At 36.4% G+C, this 17857-nt stretch overlaps 2 protein-coding genes across 44 annotated transcripts in view; both read left to right on the forward strand.

Annotated features, from left to right (window-relative positions):
* LOC137243323 (uncharacterized) overlaps nucleotides 1-6676 on the forward strand; it is a 96423-nt gene extending 89747 nt beyond the window's left edge. For 25 of the 30 annotated variants that reach the window (XM_067770951.1, XM_067770962.1, XM_067770952.1 and 22 more), the window contains one exon: nucleotides 4994-6676. In XM_067770951.1, coding sequence (XP_067627052.1) covers nucleotides 4994-5042 — 49 coding nt within the window. In that variant the 3' untranslated portion in view covers nucleotides 5043-6676. Of the gene's footprint in view, nucleotides 1-1303; nucleotides 3647-4993 lie in introns of all 30 variants that reach the window. The other 5 variants (XR_010950495.1, XR_010950496.1, XR_010950499.1 and 2 more) reach the window with 1 other exon arrangement.
* A 4361-nt stretch (nucleotides 6677-11037) lies between these two features.
* The window catches only part of hppy (MAP4K3-like protein hppy), a 318991-nt gene continuing 312171 nt past the window's right edge, over nucleotides 11038-17857 (forward strand). For 2 of the 14 annotated variants that reach the window (XR_010950503.1, XM_067771003.1), the window contains exon 1: nucleotides 11038-12905. Coding sequence is in view for 13 of the 14 variants with exons in the window: in XM_067771003.1 (XP_067627104.1) it covers nucleotides 12783-12905 (123 nt within the window). In the remaining variant the exon portion in view is untranslated. The remainder of the gene's footprint in view (nucleotides 12906-17857) is intronic. The other 12 variants (XM_067771001.1, XM_067771002.1, XM_067771005.1 and 9 more) reach the window with 10 other exon arrangements.

A 17857-nucleotide genomic window follows, 5' to 3' on the forward strand; every position in this document is an offset into this window, starting at 1 on the left:
CAGATCGCTATTTAAACTGAACGAAATCGGACTATAACACGCCAATTTTTTCGATATCGAAAATTTCTAAAAACCTAAAAAGTGCGATAATTCATTGCCAAAAACGGATAAAGTGATGAAACTTGGTAGGTGGGTTGACCTTATGACGCACAATTGACAATTACTAAAATTGTGGACAATGGGCGTAGCACCGTCCACTTTTATAAGAAGGTAATTTAAAAGTTTTGCAAGCTGTAATTTGGCAGCTGAGTATGTTATGTTCGGTTACACCCGGTGTATTTATGTAACGGGTCCCAACCCCAGCGAACAACCTGTGTACGGGATTTTAGTTTTAGTCACCTCTGACGAAAGCGGCGTGCCTTACCTTAAGTATATTTTTAGCCACATAACCCGCTGGGGCTAAAAATTGTCTAGCTAGCAAAATTATGCTCAAGCGTTGATCACGCAATTAAATGCGTGTGCTTGATACCGTGAGCTTGAGCCTTACATTGCAGGTACTCACGTTAAGCATATATGTGACTCGGCCTATGAAAATGTGGCTTATGACTAAAAAAAAAAAATTGCGAGAAACAGCTGTTAAAGATAAAAAATACATTTCTTCAGTTTCTTAGTAGTTTCTCTTTTGCATTATAAACAGTCATGCCAAAAGGCAAAGCACACACCAGTTTCCGACCGATATTTTGGCTCCATTGCTTCACCAGCCACCAAAGTGGCATCGAAGGAACCAAAGGCTTCATCGTCTTTCATTTGTGCTCTTCTTTCTCTACATTTTTAGTACACTTCTAAGCAAGTTAGGACTTTCTAGTTTTCACCACGTGAAAGAGCGTCTCAAAAACTATCGAATCAGAAAAAAAGTGGAAAATGTTTGTTGAGTCATAAGCCACCTATTCATAGACCGGGTAACATATATATAATTAAGATTTGGTTGTGGAATGTTGGGTCTTTCGAGGGTTTTGTCGATAGAAACCAAAAGGTGTTTTATTCTACTGCGATACTTTTTGAATCTCAAATAAGACCTCATCCGCATTTTAGTACATCTGAATAGTGATCGTTCACTTAGTTCGTTCGTTAGTCTAAACGTTTCCACGTTATCAATAATGTTTTAAAAAAGTGAATCTCTAGGAAACAAAACTCCTCCTGTCATATTTTCTATGTAAAAATCTTCAAAATCAGATTATCATATCTACCTAAAATTTATAATTTCAACTAATTTTGGTTCTTTAATTATTTTCTCTTTTTTCCTTAACCACTTTTGACACTGCGATTTAATTTCATATTTAAAAATATTTTAAACAATACACAGGAGCTCATTTCCGGTACTCACAGAACATGATATACTCTAGTCCACTAAATACATACACAATTTGATTTTAAAAACTCTTAAGCTAATTGTCATAATACTTTTTTCATTAAAATATATTTAGATTAAATGTTTTTTATTTAGTACGATAATCTAATTTGTTTTGAAAATACTTGAGCTTCGTAATTTCAAGTTGTATATTATCAATGAGGCATAATTTCAGTCCAATCTAAGTAGATACTTAAATTTAGTTTCAACTCTAATAATAAGCCATTAGAGGTTATGTCAAAAAGTAATATCTATAAGTATCTACTTAAACATGACCACAAAGATGCCTCAATAATTTTAAATCTGCCTTTTCTCATATTTAATGTTGCACTCTTTAGCTTTGGAAATATATTTACAAAATTGTTTTGATAAATTAGCTAATGTACATAATGCTTTTATCTATTGCTTTTGAGTCAATTAAGCTCAATTAACCCTTATTTTGCTTTGGGAATTCTCAGAGAACATGGTATGATGCTCATTCGTCGTTCAGCCCAACTACTTGCCGAATTACGTAAAATTCCCGAAAAAAATATGAGAACGAACCATCTCATAACTCATTCTAAACCATAAAAAATAAAATCAAATGCAAATCGAGTATTCCTCTAATTTTATAAAGTTTCTCAAAATCAAATAGAAAGTCTAAGCCAACAACGCAAATATTAAACCACGTAATGACTTTTTCGGGCCCAATCAGGTGCCATGTGGACATTATATAAACCATGTTTAAAAATTCTCTGAGGGTTGCCTACAGTTTGAAAATCAAAGTTTCTTTAATCTAAGGGTTAATTAATGGTGACTTATAACCATAAAACCATAACCAGATAAAACAGCTGATAGAACCTACCTTATGGAAATCAATGTAATCGATTAATGGTGCCATACAATAACGCTAACGCCATTACCATACCATAGCCAATCAATTGGTGTTTGGTTTTTCGCCATATCCATAACCTAAAAATAATTGAGTTGGTGAATTTATTAACTTTTTGTATTTTTTTTTATTGTTTTGGATACGTTTTGACTAAGAGACTTGTTTTTTGTGGAATGTTTGTAATTTTTTGCGTTTTCTTCATTTTTATGAAATTTTCACGATTTTTAGGTTAAGGCCCCATTAATCGATCAAATTTTAGATGGATATGGATATAGGTATGGTTACGACTATGGCGTTTGGGTTAAGGAAGTTTAATTTGGCCTTTATTTGCAGTTTAATGCGTTAACCCATCAACTCCATTAAGGTACGGTTTTTCAGTACGAATTTAAACTGCAGTTAAAATTGCCTAAAGTTTAACCATGCCACTTCGGCCGCTTAAGCTGAGATGAGCAGCAACATGCTTTGTTATCGAACAAAGCAGCTGGATTAAACTCTAGTCAACTTTAACTGAATTTAAACCCGTACTGAAAACCGGGCATAATTGCAAATGCATGCGTCCACGACTAAGAAAGCCTTAATTTTTTTAATCACTAAATTGGGTTTAACTTTATCAAGATAGCTAAAATTATCTTGCTTTCTCAACTTTTTCGGCTATATTATTATATCAAACATATTCAGGGGTATCATGGAGCTCAGTTGCTATCAGAATTGCATTTGAAAGCAATAAGCGCCTCATGGCAATTTTTGTTTTGATGTTCGAATAATGTATAGATTAATTTACAAAAACGAGATTATCTTCATTTTCGTATTTAACTTCTATCGGTAATTAAATTACTAACTTTCTCATATAAAGCTTCTACTTCGATATTCGGTAATTATGAAGGCCGATACTTTTCTCCTAGACCTAGAGTTTGTTATTACTTTCAAAATATGTTACAAAGAAATTCAACGTAAAAAATGTCGTAACTGCTACTTTTTCTCTGAATAAATCGAGTTCCTATAGTAATTCTGTTCCATGATCCTTTCTCATAACATCAATACCTACTTCCAAATTTCCAATTTTCAATCTCACTTTTTGATATTCAATTAGCTGTATATTCTGATGTAACTTCAGCTAATAGAATTTTACACTTTTACGAAAACAGGATGATGACTTTTAATACAATCAATACTAAAAGCAGCAACTTAATGTCACGCTTAACTAACACTCTCTGAAAAAGCAAAAACAATTTTGTAACTTTTCACTGTTAAAAATTTTTACCAAGCATTGTGCAAAAAAACAACAAGAAAAAAAAACAAAAGAAAAGTAATTTAGGCATTGTGCAAAGGATTTGAGTTCCAAACTGGCATATTGAAATTGTATCACTTTTTTCGTAACTCCGTCGATTTTGGGTCACTAGGGTACCATTTCTATATTTTGTTCACTGGTAAGCCAACTGCATGTGTTTTGCGTTACTTCGTTAAAAAATAGTTCAGTTCATAAATCTAATATATGGATTGATAAAGTTCATTGTCACAGTTTTAAGTTAAATCTATCGGACTAACATTCAATGATACATTTAATACGCTTTGTTTCAAATTGAGGGCTTAGTTTAACCCTATTGAGATAACGTACGTCTGTGAGACGTACGGCGCTTTAATTTTGCTCTCAGTCTCCCACAATCGTAAAGAGAGAACAATCTCATTCTCAGTTTTCTCAGCTACCATTACCAGCTTGTCAGTGGGGGGTGTTTTTCAGTAGTAACTTTTTTGTTTGTTGAAATATATACGAATGGTTTTTAAAAATACGTCTAAGAGACGTATCGTTATCTTTTACGTGACTACAATTTTTATATGTAATTTTTGCCTAAATTGGTAATTTTAGCTAATATTTTTTTAAGTATAGTTTAAAACAGTTAATTCATTCAATTGAAGTACAAATATATGTATTTTATTTTAATTGTTTTGCTATAAACTGAGGTCCTTCGAAAAAGACTGATTTTTGTAAAGACAAGTCCAAGACAAGTCAAACTTAATTTTTAATATATTAAAAAAACAATATTTTCCTTTAAAAACATTTAAAACAATTGAATATATATCAAATAAATTATTAAAAGAAAAAATGTTGGTTTTTTTTATATCTTTAGGGTCCTTAAACTTGAACACGTCTCTAAGACGTACGTTATCTTTCTAGGGTAAAATAATTACGTTATCTTTCTAGGGTTAAAGCGAGTTTAGTACCAGTTCAGCGAAAAGCTAAAATACTGCTTTTTCATGCGACAAATTTAAACTCGGTTTAAAACTCTGATCTTAATACTTCTATGTCATCTTTAAACAAGCTTTTCAAAGCCAAAATTTTCGCTTTGCGCGCCTACTTTGTTTGTCACGTTACTAACTGTTTGCGGTTTTTTTAAACCACTCCAAAATTGTTCGTATTTTCTAAAAATGTTTGTAAATATAAGAAAATAAACTACCTGTGAAATATGTCCCTGTGTCATCTTTAAGTATTGGTGCAAATCTTATACTATCTGGGATTTCGTTTCCTATAGGATTTCTAGTTAAATCGTTGAATCCCCCAAGCTTAATGCATATGAGATTAAATCTTTTGTTTACAAATTGGTTAATTTAAATAACAAAACAAATTTTTAACAAAACACCGCTTTTGCTGCGTTTTTTTCACTCGGATGTTCTGATTTTAAAGTTTTTTTGAAATTAATGTGTTTTTATTATATAACTAAAGTATAAAATCTCTAAATACAACATTTAAGTAAATATCTTTTATCAATTTAATACAGATCTAAACTTAATTCTGCCGCTGGTGATCGCAGTATAAGAAAACTATGAAGGCATTGATAACGGCAAAGTAGTAAGGAAATTTAACTAACGATCTGTGAAATCAATATCGGCAATCATCAGTAAATGTAATGGAATCGACCTGATTGGAATTAATGTATGGAAGTGAAAAGAAGGGCTTTGATTGTGTTGAACTTTGTCTGCCACACTTGCACTTTGTCTTTGTTGTTATTTATCACATCTTTTTTTTTATTCTTAGGCTGTGTGGGAGTTGACCTAAATTTCTACCTAAACACAGAAAAAACCTAAATCACTGGAAACTGTCGGTAAGGCAGTGCAAAATAAAAATTTTGAATTTTTATGAGCATACTTTTCAACCTAAACTCAAATGTCCTATTTCAAAAAAAAAAAAATTATTGATTTTTCAATATTGTATATGCAAATAAATGGCTCTTGTCCATTCAATTTAAGTAAATCATAGATCATAGAGCGATGATCCCTGCTGCGATTAAGGTCCGATCGATTGTACGTGATGTTGAGCTCAATTTTGTTCAAGCTGATGTTGGCGACACAAGAATTGGATCCTTCTCAAACCGCAATCTGAACATTTTTGGCGGCCAAGTGCATTAATTGGCCTAAAGAAGTTATTGGAGGCGTACCAACATCACAGTATTGAATTCGAGATTGTGGAAAAGGTCATTGTGCACGTGCTCCACTATGTCCGGAAAAAAGCCTTATAAAACGGAGCCACTGCATTTTCTTGAACTGATATCTTGGGATAGGTATTTTCTGCGGACCCTAATGTACCTCTGTTCTTTTTAAGCGTGAAAATGTATCAAACATACAAGATTTCCCGTATTGTTATTATTTTCTTAGCAGAAATAAACAATTTAGGTTTTCAAATCAACTCGCACAGTTTTGACAGCTTTTTGCTAAATTATTGCAGTGCTGGAAAGTTCCAGTGGAATATTAGTTTAGGTACCTAAAATTTAGGCGAACTCGCACCCAGCCTTAGTAATATCCAAATACTCGCACAAAAAGCAGCTAGTTCGCAACATAAATGCTACAAAAAATGCAGTAATCATTTTCCAACACTTATTTTCAATCACGAGTGAAATTAAAAAAATAATAATAATAAAAGAATCGAATACAGTACGCAATTGATTAATTATATTTTTAATTTTTTTTTAATTTATTGCCATTGTGGCTTTAAACAATGCATCCATATATTAAAATTTTTTACGTTTGAGTGATAAATAATATTTTAAATATAACTGCAATATAACTTTAACCGATTACGATTTGATAATTTATAAATTTTTTTATTTAAGTTTATACTGAATACTTTTTTCATATTTAGGAGATATTTTTTAAATCTCAAAGTCTTCGCTCTAAAAAAACGAGAAACTTAAGAAACGATAATACAAATATCTTAAACAAGTGCAATCCATACTATTTTTGTGTTAAATATATATGTCTATCTGTTTACTTTGTATTAGTTTTAAAATTCTGAACAAATAACTTAGATAATTTTAGAAATGTACACATTTAACACATATAGAACAATACAATACGAAACAAAAACAAAAAACACAGTACGAAAATGCAAATATATGTTCAAAATTCATTACTAAGTTAAGCGAAACTTAAAAAGTCAATAAAAACTGGTGGATTTTTAAGTAAAACCGCATTTGTTGTTTTTAAGACCATGCCTTTTTAATACTTTGGAATTATGGACGTAAGACTAATGGCGCACCGGCGACCTTAGTTATTGAGTTATTTTCTATCAACGTAAAGATTTGAATTTACACAATTTCGTTAATCTAACCAGCCTAGTATCTGGACATATCTCATTCTAATCCTTATTAAAAGACATGTGGTGAACAGGTTTCTTGTAGGTTAATTTTGGAAGGTGTAACAATGACACTTGTATAAACTACTTTTACAGGTCACGATGTAGTACAGTATATCATATGTATGATGTGTAAAGCATAATTATCATTAGCTGTGTTTTTTTTTTTACATCTATAGACGTTTGCGCTTAAACTTTATATGGACTGCTAAGCGTCAAACTTTAAAAACTCCTCAGAAATTGCTGCGCATAAAATTAGTACTACTAAATTTGAATACGCATTACACTCAAATGTAACTGAAATATGTGTCTATGTTTCACTTCAATACTAATTATATGTATCGCCTCTAAAAATGGTGTGTATCCACTATTCATCGCAACCGATTCAGCCATATGGTATACACTATGGCCACCAGAGGTTTGTGTCTCCGATTTTAGGTACACCCTGTTCTGTAGCTAGTTATTTAACCACTGCCGCTAGATGGGTCTCCTAAGCTTTATCTGAGCAAGGATAAGCGTTTTTTTACAGGCAAACGTAAACGTATATGTGTGTAAAAAACACGGTTATTATTAATTGTAAGTTAATCGCATAGGCGGAGCAGCAGGAGATCAAGCTTTCCTTCACCTGTGTCTTCCAACTCAGTTTAGGTATTCCCATAGATCTTCTGCCAAACATGGTTGACGTGGATATGATTTATGGGCATTTTCAATCATTCCCATAACACAATGTAGTCAGTTCATGATTGAACCATTTTCGACGCGCGCCATTGAAATCACGGAAAAAAACATAATTACCAAAGGATATTTTTGTAGAATACTTCAAGAACCATCTCATTTTCAATATACACAGTACATGATTCCGAGCCATACATCAAGGTGTGTAGAGACACTGTTAAGGTCCGTTCAGTTCGTCAACTATTGTACAATAGCTTCTGTTGTTTGTATCGCAGATTTAAGTACCTCAGCCAAGGTAGGCCCCAACAACGATGTACAGCGACCAGCGGACCTCTCCACAAGCAAGTTATTGGCTTCCAAGAATGCAAGATACGTATCACTTCGTTTTTTTTGTTCTACAAATACATTGAAGTAGGGACTATCTTACTGGGAACTGGCGAGTGTGGTATCGCAGTATGCATTGAGCTTGAAATTTCATGTTGGTTCTTTCCGATATATAGAATTTAAACTCTGCGTGTGGATCGGCGGCGCTACGGGAAATTGTGGATCGGATTAATGGCATATGCGAACTAGCGACAAATAGTACTCGATAGATCCATAACATACTTATTATAATTTTTAGAACCGGTTTTTTAGTTGCATAGTTATAGCTTAAGCGAAAATGAATTTCAGTCACCGATCGTAACACGTAATACGTGCCCAGGATGTTTTCTAGTTAATGAACAAACAAGAGGAAGGCCATCATAATACTGGACTGTTGAATCGCGAGGAAGATGAAAGTTTAATTAAATCAGGGGCGGTAAGCAACCGGTCTCGAACTTCGTTCTACGTTATTCATATATTTAAGAGGAGAAAAGTAGATTGCCCCGCTAGACAGGCGTCACTCACTTTTATTTATCCAGAGCCAAACCCGAAAAACGTTATGTATTTTCTGTTGTTGTAACCGCAAAAAATACTCTTCACAGAAGAGTTACGGATGTGTGCTTTTCTTTGATTCTTGGTACTAGCCCGACTGCCTCGAGAACTATTTCTTTACCATTTCTTATTCTTCTTCTCGTAGCGATAGCGGTGTCCCCGAATTGTTTGGGGGAGTTTCGTCGATTTTGATGGTCCTTTGCTGGATATTGATTCCGTACGTTCCAGAAAATACCATCATTAAGAAACTAGTTCGACCCTCTCTAGAACAATTTAATTTAATTATTTGTTTACTATTATGGCCTAATACTTATATTTCAGTTGTCGGAATTCAGGAGATTCCGAACAGCACATAATATGGCAGTTCCAAAGGATGAGTCTAGGAGTCAACTTATTGGGAGGTTGAAAACAGCGTGTTTCCAATCCTGCCCTACTCCAAGACTTTAGTTACATAGTTTTAATATATATGCTGTCGGAAAACAAATAAATTCCAATCATCAGAACTACTGGAGTTTCAAAATGGATCATCGAATATTTTTGTGAGGTTAGAAAGAAAATTTTTTCAATCCTCTCAATCCAGTTTCTGTAGAAGCAAAATTACTTTAAGTATAAAATTGTGCTATTATTGTAAAGAAAGGTTGGAATGCTTTGGTATCCACTTCTTCTTTGTACAATACAGTGTATATATTTGCTTTTTTTTAATATGCCCTCGTTGTACTATTAAGTCATCGAAAACCTCGCCTGCTAAAAAAGGCTTGACACCTCGAACCTTCTGGTCAGTGGATTTAAGTCCTCCCTTACGTCAGGTGTATCAACAAGTAAATGGTTGCTTCTATTGTATGGGACGAGGCACTATTAATACCCCCAGTGGGTTAGGGGGTTAGAATATACCTGCGGTAGGTATTCCTGTCGTAAGAGGCGACTAAAATACCAGATTCGAGGGGTCGTGTAGCGCAACCATTTCAGGTTGCCAGCGCAATATATAGCTTCTCCAAACCCAATTGTCAACCTTACCTTCGAGCGGCGAATCCCGTTTCACTGACAGACGAGGCTCCGGCGCCTCAAGCTCCTCTTGGAACTTGGGAGTGGGGAGGGAGGGATAGCCTGAAGGTTTAATGTAGCCATATAAATAGTTCCCGAGATGGTCGGGCTAACACCTTAATGGAGCTGTGTTACCGGAGCGTACCGGATCTGTATCCGGCAAATGACCATCACAACGATAACACTCCCCAAAGCCTTCGGAGAGTAACCTTATCGCTACAACAACAACAACAGGCACTATTAACTGCAGAATCAAGAAATTATTTTCTTCTGGAAGTCGATTTGTATGCGTACGTGGCGATTCCGTCTTCTTTTTCTGCCTTTAGCGATTCCACGGCTGTATTAAAAAAAAAAAATGTAAAGCGCGATAACCTCCGAAGAGATCTAAGGCCGAGCTTCTCTTCCAATTTGCGTCGTGCTCCTCTTGATTTTTCCCTACAAATTGGCCGGACGGGACCTACATGTTTTATGCCGACTCCGAACGGCATCTGCAAGGCAGATGAGTTTTCACTGAGAGCTTTTCATGGCAGAAATACAATCGGAGCGCTTGCCAGACACTGCCGAGGGGCGACCCCGCTTAGAAAAATTTTCTTCTAATTGAAAAATCTTATTTCTAAAATTTTGATGTTGCTTTGCCCGGGAGTTGAACCCAGGGCATACGGTGTGATAGGCGGAGCACGCTACCATCACACCACGGCTGTATTCCTGTAGATAAATAAACAGGTATTGAACCCTCGAAACTTCTGGTCGGTGGATTTTAGCCGCCCCCAACGACAGGCTCCTTTTATAGGAGAAGAGGAAATATTGATACAAAAGCATGACTGTAGAATTAGGTAATTTTCTGCTTCTATAAGTTAATCTGTAGTCGCACGTTGCGATTCCATCTTCCTTCTTATTTGGCGATTTAATAGCGGACTTTTGTATACCTAAGGAAAAAAACAGGTATACCAAACCGTGCCTCAAGGGTCGCTGCTATTGACTGGGACGAGGCACTATTAATACCATGGTTCAACTATATACAGGTTGGCTCATCTGTAAAGCAACAAAATATGTCTGTTCAAATTGTCAAAATCTGTGTATTGGTGTTGGTGCGAATGGTATGGAATGGAAACATAAAACTTAGCAGTTTTTGTATGTGTAAGTAAAATGTTGCCAATGTGTTGGTTTCAATTTGAGTTTGTCATCCTTTGACAATCCCTTCGACCATGCAATGACATAAATAAAATCAGCTGATGAGATGAGCCAACCTGTACGTAATTGAACCATGATTAATACAATATCAAGACTGCAGAATCAAATAATTTTCCTTATCTGAATTTCGAGCTGTAGTCGGACGTGGCGATTAAATTTTTCATATTTTCGACTTCCTGAGTGACTTTTGCATTTCTCTAGATATTTGACAAAATTTTGTATGATTTGGTACATGTAAACATTTTTGACAACACATACAACAATGCGTGCATGAGCTCTGCAACCCAGGTAACTGTCAAATATTGACATTTTAAAAGCGCAACAACAAATACGCAAACAACGAGGAAAGCAGTAGAGCAACGTTCATCGTCACATTTGTCAAAAAATCGTTTCGCTGATGTTGTCGTCGTCGTCGATTGCTGCGTCGCGTTTCGAATGAAAAATGTTAAATTTTCAATTTATCTAAAAACAGCAAATAAATGCACCAAAATTGTTTACATTAGTGAATTTGTGTAAAATAATGTGGAAATGTATGAAAAAGTGCAAAAAATTGGAGCGTAAAAATAAGTAAATAACGTTTGTGTGGCAGAAGCAGCGACAGCGCCCCGTTTTTTCCAACGCCATTGTCGTCTGTCTACTTCTTTATCCAGCTGCTACGGCCTAAATTCTTATATTTTCGTGTAGTTTTGTTGTCATTCCAAATTCCATAATAATTTTTATAATAATTATTAATTTTTTGTGCATTGTGCTCAGTGAATTTCTAATTTTCCATTTCATTTGATAAATTTTCTGTTTTCTTTATTGTTTGCTTTTAATTGTGATGCGAGAAAGTGTGAGTGAGAACGTGGAATAACAAATAGTTGGATAATTGACGTGATGAGTAATTCACAGCTTTGCAAACGCTTTTTCTTTAATAAAATTTTAGTGTAAAACTAAAAAATGTAGACTTTTGTGCTGTGCACGTAAACTATATGCACTTTCACGCCGCCCCTCTCCATTTCGTGACAAGTGCAGATCTGTTGTTGCATCAACTCCCTATAAAGCACAACTTCGTGTAGACGGTGGTGCGTAAAGTGAAATCTTGAATTGCAATTGTGGCAAATTTGTCTTTGTTAAAGTTGCGTTTGCGTGAACTGAATTAGGCACAGAATTGAATTGGGTGGATTTGATTCCTCCAAAGTTGCAGTGACTTGCTTAATAAAATGATATGTGGCGAGGCCGATGCAAATACGATAGCTGCTGTACGCTGAGGCACCTCCAAATGATCTCAGCTCATGTAAATCACAATACGGACATTATTATCAATCAGAATTCGGAAGCAACGTCCTCCGCAAATGCCTAAAAACACTTTCAATCAACGCTAAATCAGTCGCCAAGTTAATCGGTCAGTGGATCAGTGTTTTTTGTGTTACAAACACTCAACTGAAGGCGTTGAGGAAATCCCCTCAGCGTTTAGCCATACAAAATAGTTTGAATAGATTAAACAAGTTTTTTTCTTATGTTCAATTTACCGATTTTTGGCACAGTTCCCAACGTTAAGACGACAATTGACAAGCAGGTGGTGGCAGTGCCGATAAAAGCCACACAGCCCATGAACAAATTGAACACATTGTGGTGTGCGATCGCAGAAAGCAAGCTGGCCAAGCTTTTTTGTATTAACGCGTTGTGCTTTGGCTAAATACCGGAACGTTGTGTTTGTTTGCAAACATTTTTTCGGCAAAAGTAATAAATTTTAATATCTTTCTTTTGTTTTGTTTATATTTGCACTTCCAATTGCGTTGGGTGATAATTTGTATAGACATATAAATGCAAATTGTGAAAACAAAAATATAAATAAATACGAAAACAATTAAACAATATTAAAACATGTGCTAAAAGAAAAATAACTACTTACTAATGTTCAAAAACAGCTGCTAAATAAAGTCGGATTTATGAAAAAAATTATAAAGCTAAATAATAAACAATCGCAAGTCACTACTTAAAATAAAATTGTGTAGTAATTAAAGAAAATCTGTAAAAAATCATTTATTAACTATCTTCCCAAGTATCACTAACTAACTCCATAATTTTGGAGTCCTTACATCATCTTCGTCATCAACATTTATTAAGGCAACAATATGGCGCACGGCCACCATAATGCCGCCAATCTGCTTAGCTCAGATATTTCACGTCGCAATCCACAGGATGAATACGAGCTCATACAAAAGATTGGCTCGGGCACTTATGGTGATGTTTATAAGGTAAATTTGAAAAGTTTAACAAAAAATGGTTTAAAGTTTCAATGATAAAGAAAATTAGAGACCGTTGTGTGTTGATGCTAGATGGAAAAATTGGGTCTCTACATTTTTCGCAATGTATTTCTAAAAAAAATGGATTTAATTTATTTATTATTGTGGGTGGCTGTTAGGGTCTACAACTTAAACTTCTTAATATAATTCATTATTACAATTCATTTCATAACAGCATAATAGACGGACGAGTCGCTTCCCAAGGCCGTCGGTTCTATGTACCGGAGCGACTCGCAAGGACTGCCATTTCAGTGTAACCCCATCTAATTTGTTGCGTCCCTCCCACAAATTGTCATCCTCCCAGCAGCTCCTTGCAGCGGGACTGCTCCATATTCTCCTGCTTGTGTTTTTTTGCTTCATACGGCTGAGTTCTCAGGTGCCCTATTTCCTCAAATGCTTACGGATATGACTCCTTAAGTCCCTAGGCGGTGCTGGCTCATCAATCAGATGTCTGTTGGGGTGCCCAGGTTTCTGAATATTCAACAGGAACTGTTTGGTTATCATCTCATTTCTCTCCCTGATGGGAGTACTCTCGCCTCATTATGTAGATGGTGTTCTGGGGACATAAGAAGACAGCCCGTGACGGTTCTGAGCGCAGTATTTTCGCAGGCCTGTAGCTTCTTCCAGTGGGTAGTTTTTAGGCTTGGCGACCATATAGGGGACGCGTAGCATGCAAACGGCTGGCCAATTGCTTTGTATGTGGTAATGAGCGTTTCCTTCTCTTTTCCCCAAGTACTGCCAGCAAGGGATTTGAGGATTTTGTTACGGCTCTGGATTTTCGGAACAATTGCGGCTGCGTGCTCACCAAAATGTGGATTCTGATCAAACGTCACACCCAAGATTTTGGGGTGTAGGACAGTCGGTAGCGTAGTGCCATCGACGTAGTGCCATCGACGTGGATGATCAAAAGGGTCGACATTTGGGACGTCCAAGTTGTAAATAGGGTCGCGGATGATTTAGTCGGTGATAATGCCAGGTTTCGCGAGGCGAAAAAACTGGAGAGATCAGGGAGGTAGCCGTTTATTCTGTTGCAAAGCTCATCGATCTTTGGGCTCGGGCCTGTGGCCATTATTGTGCAGTCATCGGCGTAAGAAACGATAGTAACTCCTTCTGGTGCCGAAGGTAGTTTTGATATGTAAAAATTAAATAAAAGTGGGGATAGGACACCACCCTGAGGCAATCCTTGTTTAATTCTTCTTGGCTTTGATATTTCGTTTTTGAATTGCACCGATGCCTGCCGACCACCCAGATAATTTGCGGTCCACTTTTTAAGATATGGGGGAAGGGTAGACCCTTCCAAGTCTTACAGTAACGTGCTATGGTTGACCATATCAAAAGCTTTTGATAGGTCTAGCGCTACAAGTACTGTTCTATGGTGGGGCTTCTGATTTAAACCACAATTTATCTGGGTGCTAATGGCATTTAGCGCGGTGGTGGTGCTATGGAGTTTTCTAAAGCCATGCTGATGACAGGATAGCTGCAAATTTGCTTTGAAGTGGGGGAGCAAAATGGCTTCAAGCGTCTTGGTTACTGGCCATAGGAGAGATATCGGGCGATATGACTCTCCTATGTTAGCTGGTTTCCCAGGCTTTAGTAGCGGGACCACCTTGGACAATTTCCATTTTTCGGGTATGACAAAGGTGGAAAGAGACAGGTTGAAAACATGTGATAACTATTTGAAGCCCTCTTTCCCTAGGCTTTTAAGCATCGGCATGGCTATGCCGTCTGGGCCCACTGCTTTGGAAGGTTTAGCATGACCGATGGCATCCTCAACCTCTTTGGCGGTGATGGTAATTGGTGACGCGCTGAACTTATGTTTACGTGCGTGTCTGTTGGCCCTCCGATGAAACGAGCCGAGGCGGATTCAATGACCTTGCGGAAAGCACGCTTCCCTTGGCGGGCATCAGTTGGGATAGGGAGGGCAGCAAAGCGGTCGTCTGTAAAGGATTTGTATTCGTCCCACTTTCCTTTTTTAAAGTTAATGAAAGTGTAGTTTTCTGCGACGATGAAGTCGGCGGGATGCTCGAGCGAAATAAGTATAGGCAGGTGGTCGTATGCCAATGTTACCATCGGTTGCCAGTTGACGCAGTTTACGAGTTCTGCGCTCACGATTGAAATATCCGGCGAACTGTAACAGCTTCCTACCATACGTGTGGGGACGTCTCCGTTTATAGTGCAGAACATCGTTTCTTCTATTTGATCCGCTAACATCTCACCCCTACTCTCCACCTGCAAGTTTGAATGCCATAGATCGTGATGGGCATTGAAATCGCATAAGATAATGCGATTGTTTCCAGTGAGCACGCCGCTGATATCAGGGCGGAAACCACTGGATGTGGATGTTGGTGATTTCTAGATTTGCATCGCCCGAACGGACAGATAATCCTTGACGTTCTAAGACACTGTCCCAGCGGTCGATGTCGGGATCAAATATATGATATTGCACAGTGTGGTGTATGATACACGCGAGGCCGCCTCCATTTCCGCTCTCGCGATCCTTTCTGTGAACATTATACTCAGAACAGGTCTGCAATGCAGATCTTGCTGTGAGTTTAGTCCCTTGAATCGCAGCAAAGCGGATGTTGTGCTGCTTCATGAAGTCGACTTGTGAAACGCATTATTTTGTACAGACAAACATGTTTATTATAAGCTTTTATTTAGTTTCACTTTTGTTGTATGTAATGGAATCTTGCAAGTTAAATTTGATACACTTCCCGGTGTCCGATTGAGCTGAAATTTTGCACACATGTATAACTCCGATGACAATTCAATATTACTTTGCGAGAATTCAATAAATTAATCGATAACACAGTTATCGGTAAAGATTTGTGTTTACTTTGGCATAACAGCCTAAGTCCCATACAAACCCGCCGGTACCTAACCGTGGATTTTGAGACTTAGACGTGGTGAATCACGCGTGTCACACGTGGTGAATCTCACGCTTGCGAAAAGCGGAGACACAACCCTCTGTTGTATTTCTGTATATAACCAACATAGCTGAATTTTTAAGGCTGTTTAACTCTGTAATCTTTTCTGTAATTTTTTTTTGCTTTTGGAAAAATTACCTATTTAAAAAAAGCTGGCTGAAAAATATTGGCATAACAGCTTAAAGTTAAATCAAGAATGGAAAATCTTGGAAAATTTGAGCAGATGTTGCAATTTCGCGCGTCCGTTGAACGAAATATTGACAATCTATTGATCATCGCTAGGAAATTAGCGACATTCCATCAACTTAGCAGCACTTTATATATATATTAGCTGTGTTTTTTTTTACACGCGTTTACGTTTCGTTTGCGCGTGAAAAAAAACACCTATCCTCGCTTAGATAATGCTTAGGAGACCCATCTAGCGGCTGTGGTTAAACAACTCGCTACAGCAACAGGGTGTACCGAAAAGCGGAGACCCAACGCTCTGATGGCCATAGGGTATAACATATAGCTGAATCAGTTGCGATGAATTGTGGACACACATAGAATACATAGTATTAGTGTAGAGGGTGGAACAAAGACACATATTTGAGTTACATCTGAGTATAATGCGTATTGAAATTTAGTAGGACAAAATTTATGCGCAACAATTTCAGAGGTGTATTTAAAGTTTGTCGCTTAGCAGTCCGTATAAAGTTTAAGCGTAAACGGATATACGCGTGTTAAAAAACACGGCTATTATTTGGCCTCTCAAACACACCCATATTAATTGTGCATCAAATGTAAAATATACAACTCAAAAATGACTCCGATTGTTATATCCGCAGCATTTATTTGGTGCAAATACACCATAATAATTTACACGGCCAAAGCCATAATAATTTGCACGGGTCATCAATTCTTTCTCTGATTCAAAAGCTGAACTACCAGCGCTACCGTCATCAGCTCAGTGTCAACATTGCCAGTAGTGCCAATAACACCAAACTCGTGCCTGACACACAAAGGTCGTTTCACTCAATAGCGCAAGTGAAATTTATTACGCACTCACTACTAAGTAGCGTCAAAAATTCGCTTGGAGTCATTTCGTCAATGAGCTACCATTGAGCTGGCACCGCATTGGCGCCATGCAATTTACATCACTAAAATTGCGCGAATGCCCAGGCTCATGACTTTGTTAATTCAGATGGTGAAAACGAAGACTCAAAGGAATGCAACCTTGCAAACAACAGCCGTCATTTTCAAAGTGTAAAAATTCTGTGATACAACGAACGCTAACGCGGTTAGGCTGTTATCGGTAAGTGTTGCATACTTTTCTGCGCACTTGATTTTGTTTTACAGATTTTTGGCGATGGAATATTCGCTAACCGAAAGTTGGAATTTTATTTTAAAACAGATTTAAACAGATCAGAGATCTGCAATCAGTAGTTGTAAACTGAACGCGACATAGGCAAAGTTAAGTTAGTTAACACTGTTTGACACAATTTCATATGTGCTCTCTGTCAAAAATGCTTAGTCACATTTTATTGATTATGAATATGCTCCAATATATTCGGATCATGATATAAATGAAATTAAAGAAAAAAAAAATTTTTTTTAAATAAGCTTTTATTATTGGTTAATAAAATTAACTAAAAAGTAAGTTGATGCATTAAAAGAAATGGATAGAATGAGAAACGATACAAATAACTAAGTAAAGATTACGTAACTAATTTAAACAATATTTTACCCTACTAAAAATTTAAAAAATTCATATTTAAATTAAATTTAAGAAAAAGGCTTTTCTAAGAACAAGCTTCTATTACTTGTTAATAAAACGAACTAAAAAGTAAAAAATAAAATTAAAGAAAAAAACTTCTTTAAAATTAAGCTTTTATTATTGGTTAATAAAATTAACTAAAAAGTAAACAATAAATTGACTCTAAAGAAATATAACACTTATAGCATTTTTTTGTTGCAGACGAAAAAGCCTAATTATCG

The sequence above is a fragment of the Eurosta solidaginis genome, chromosome 3 (genome assembly GCF_040869045.1).
Source record: "Eurosta solidaginis isolate ZX-2024a chromosome 3, ASM4086904v1, whole genome shotgun sequence".
Classification (NCBI taxonomy): domain Eukaryota; kingdom Metazoa; phylum Arthropoda; class Insecta; order Diptera; family Tephritidae; genus Eurosta; species Eurosta solidaginis.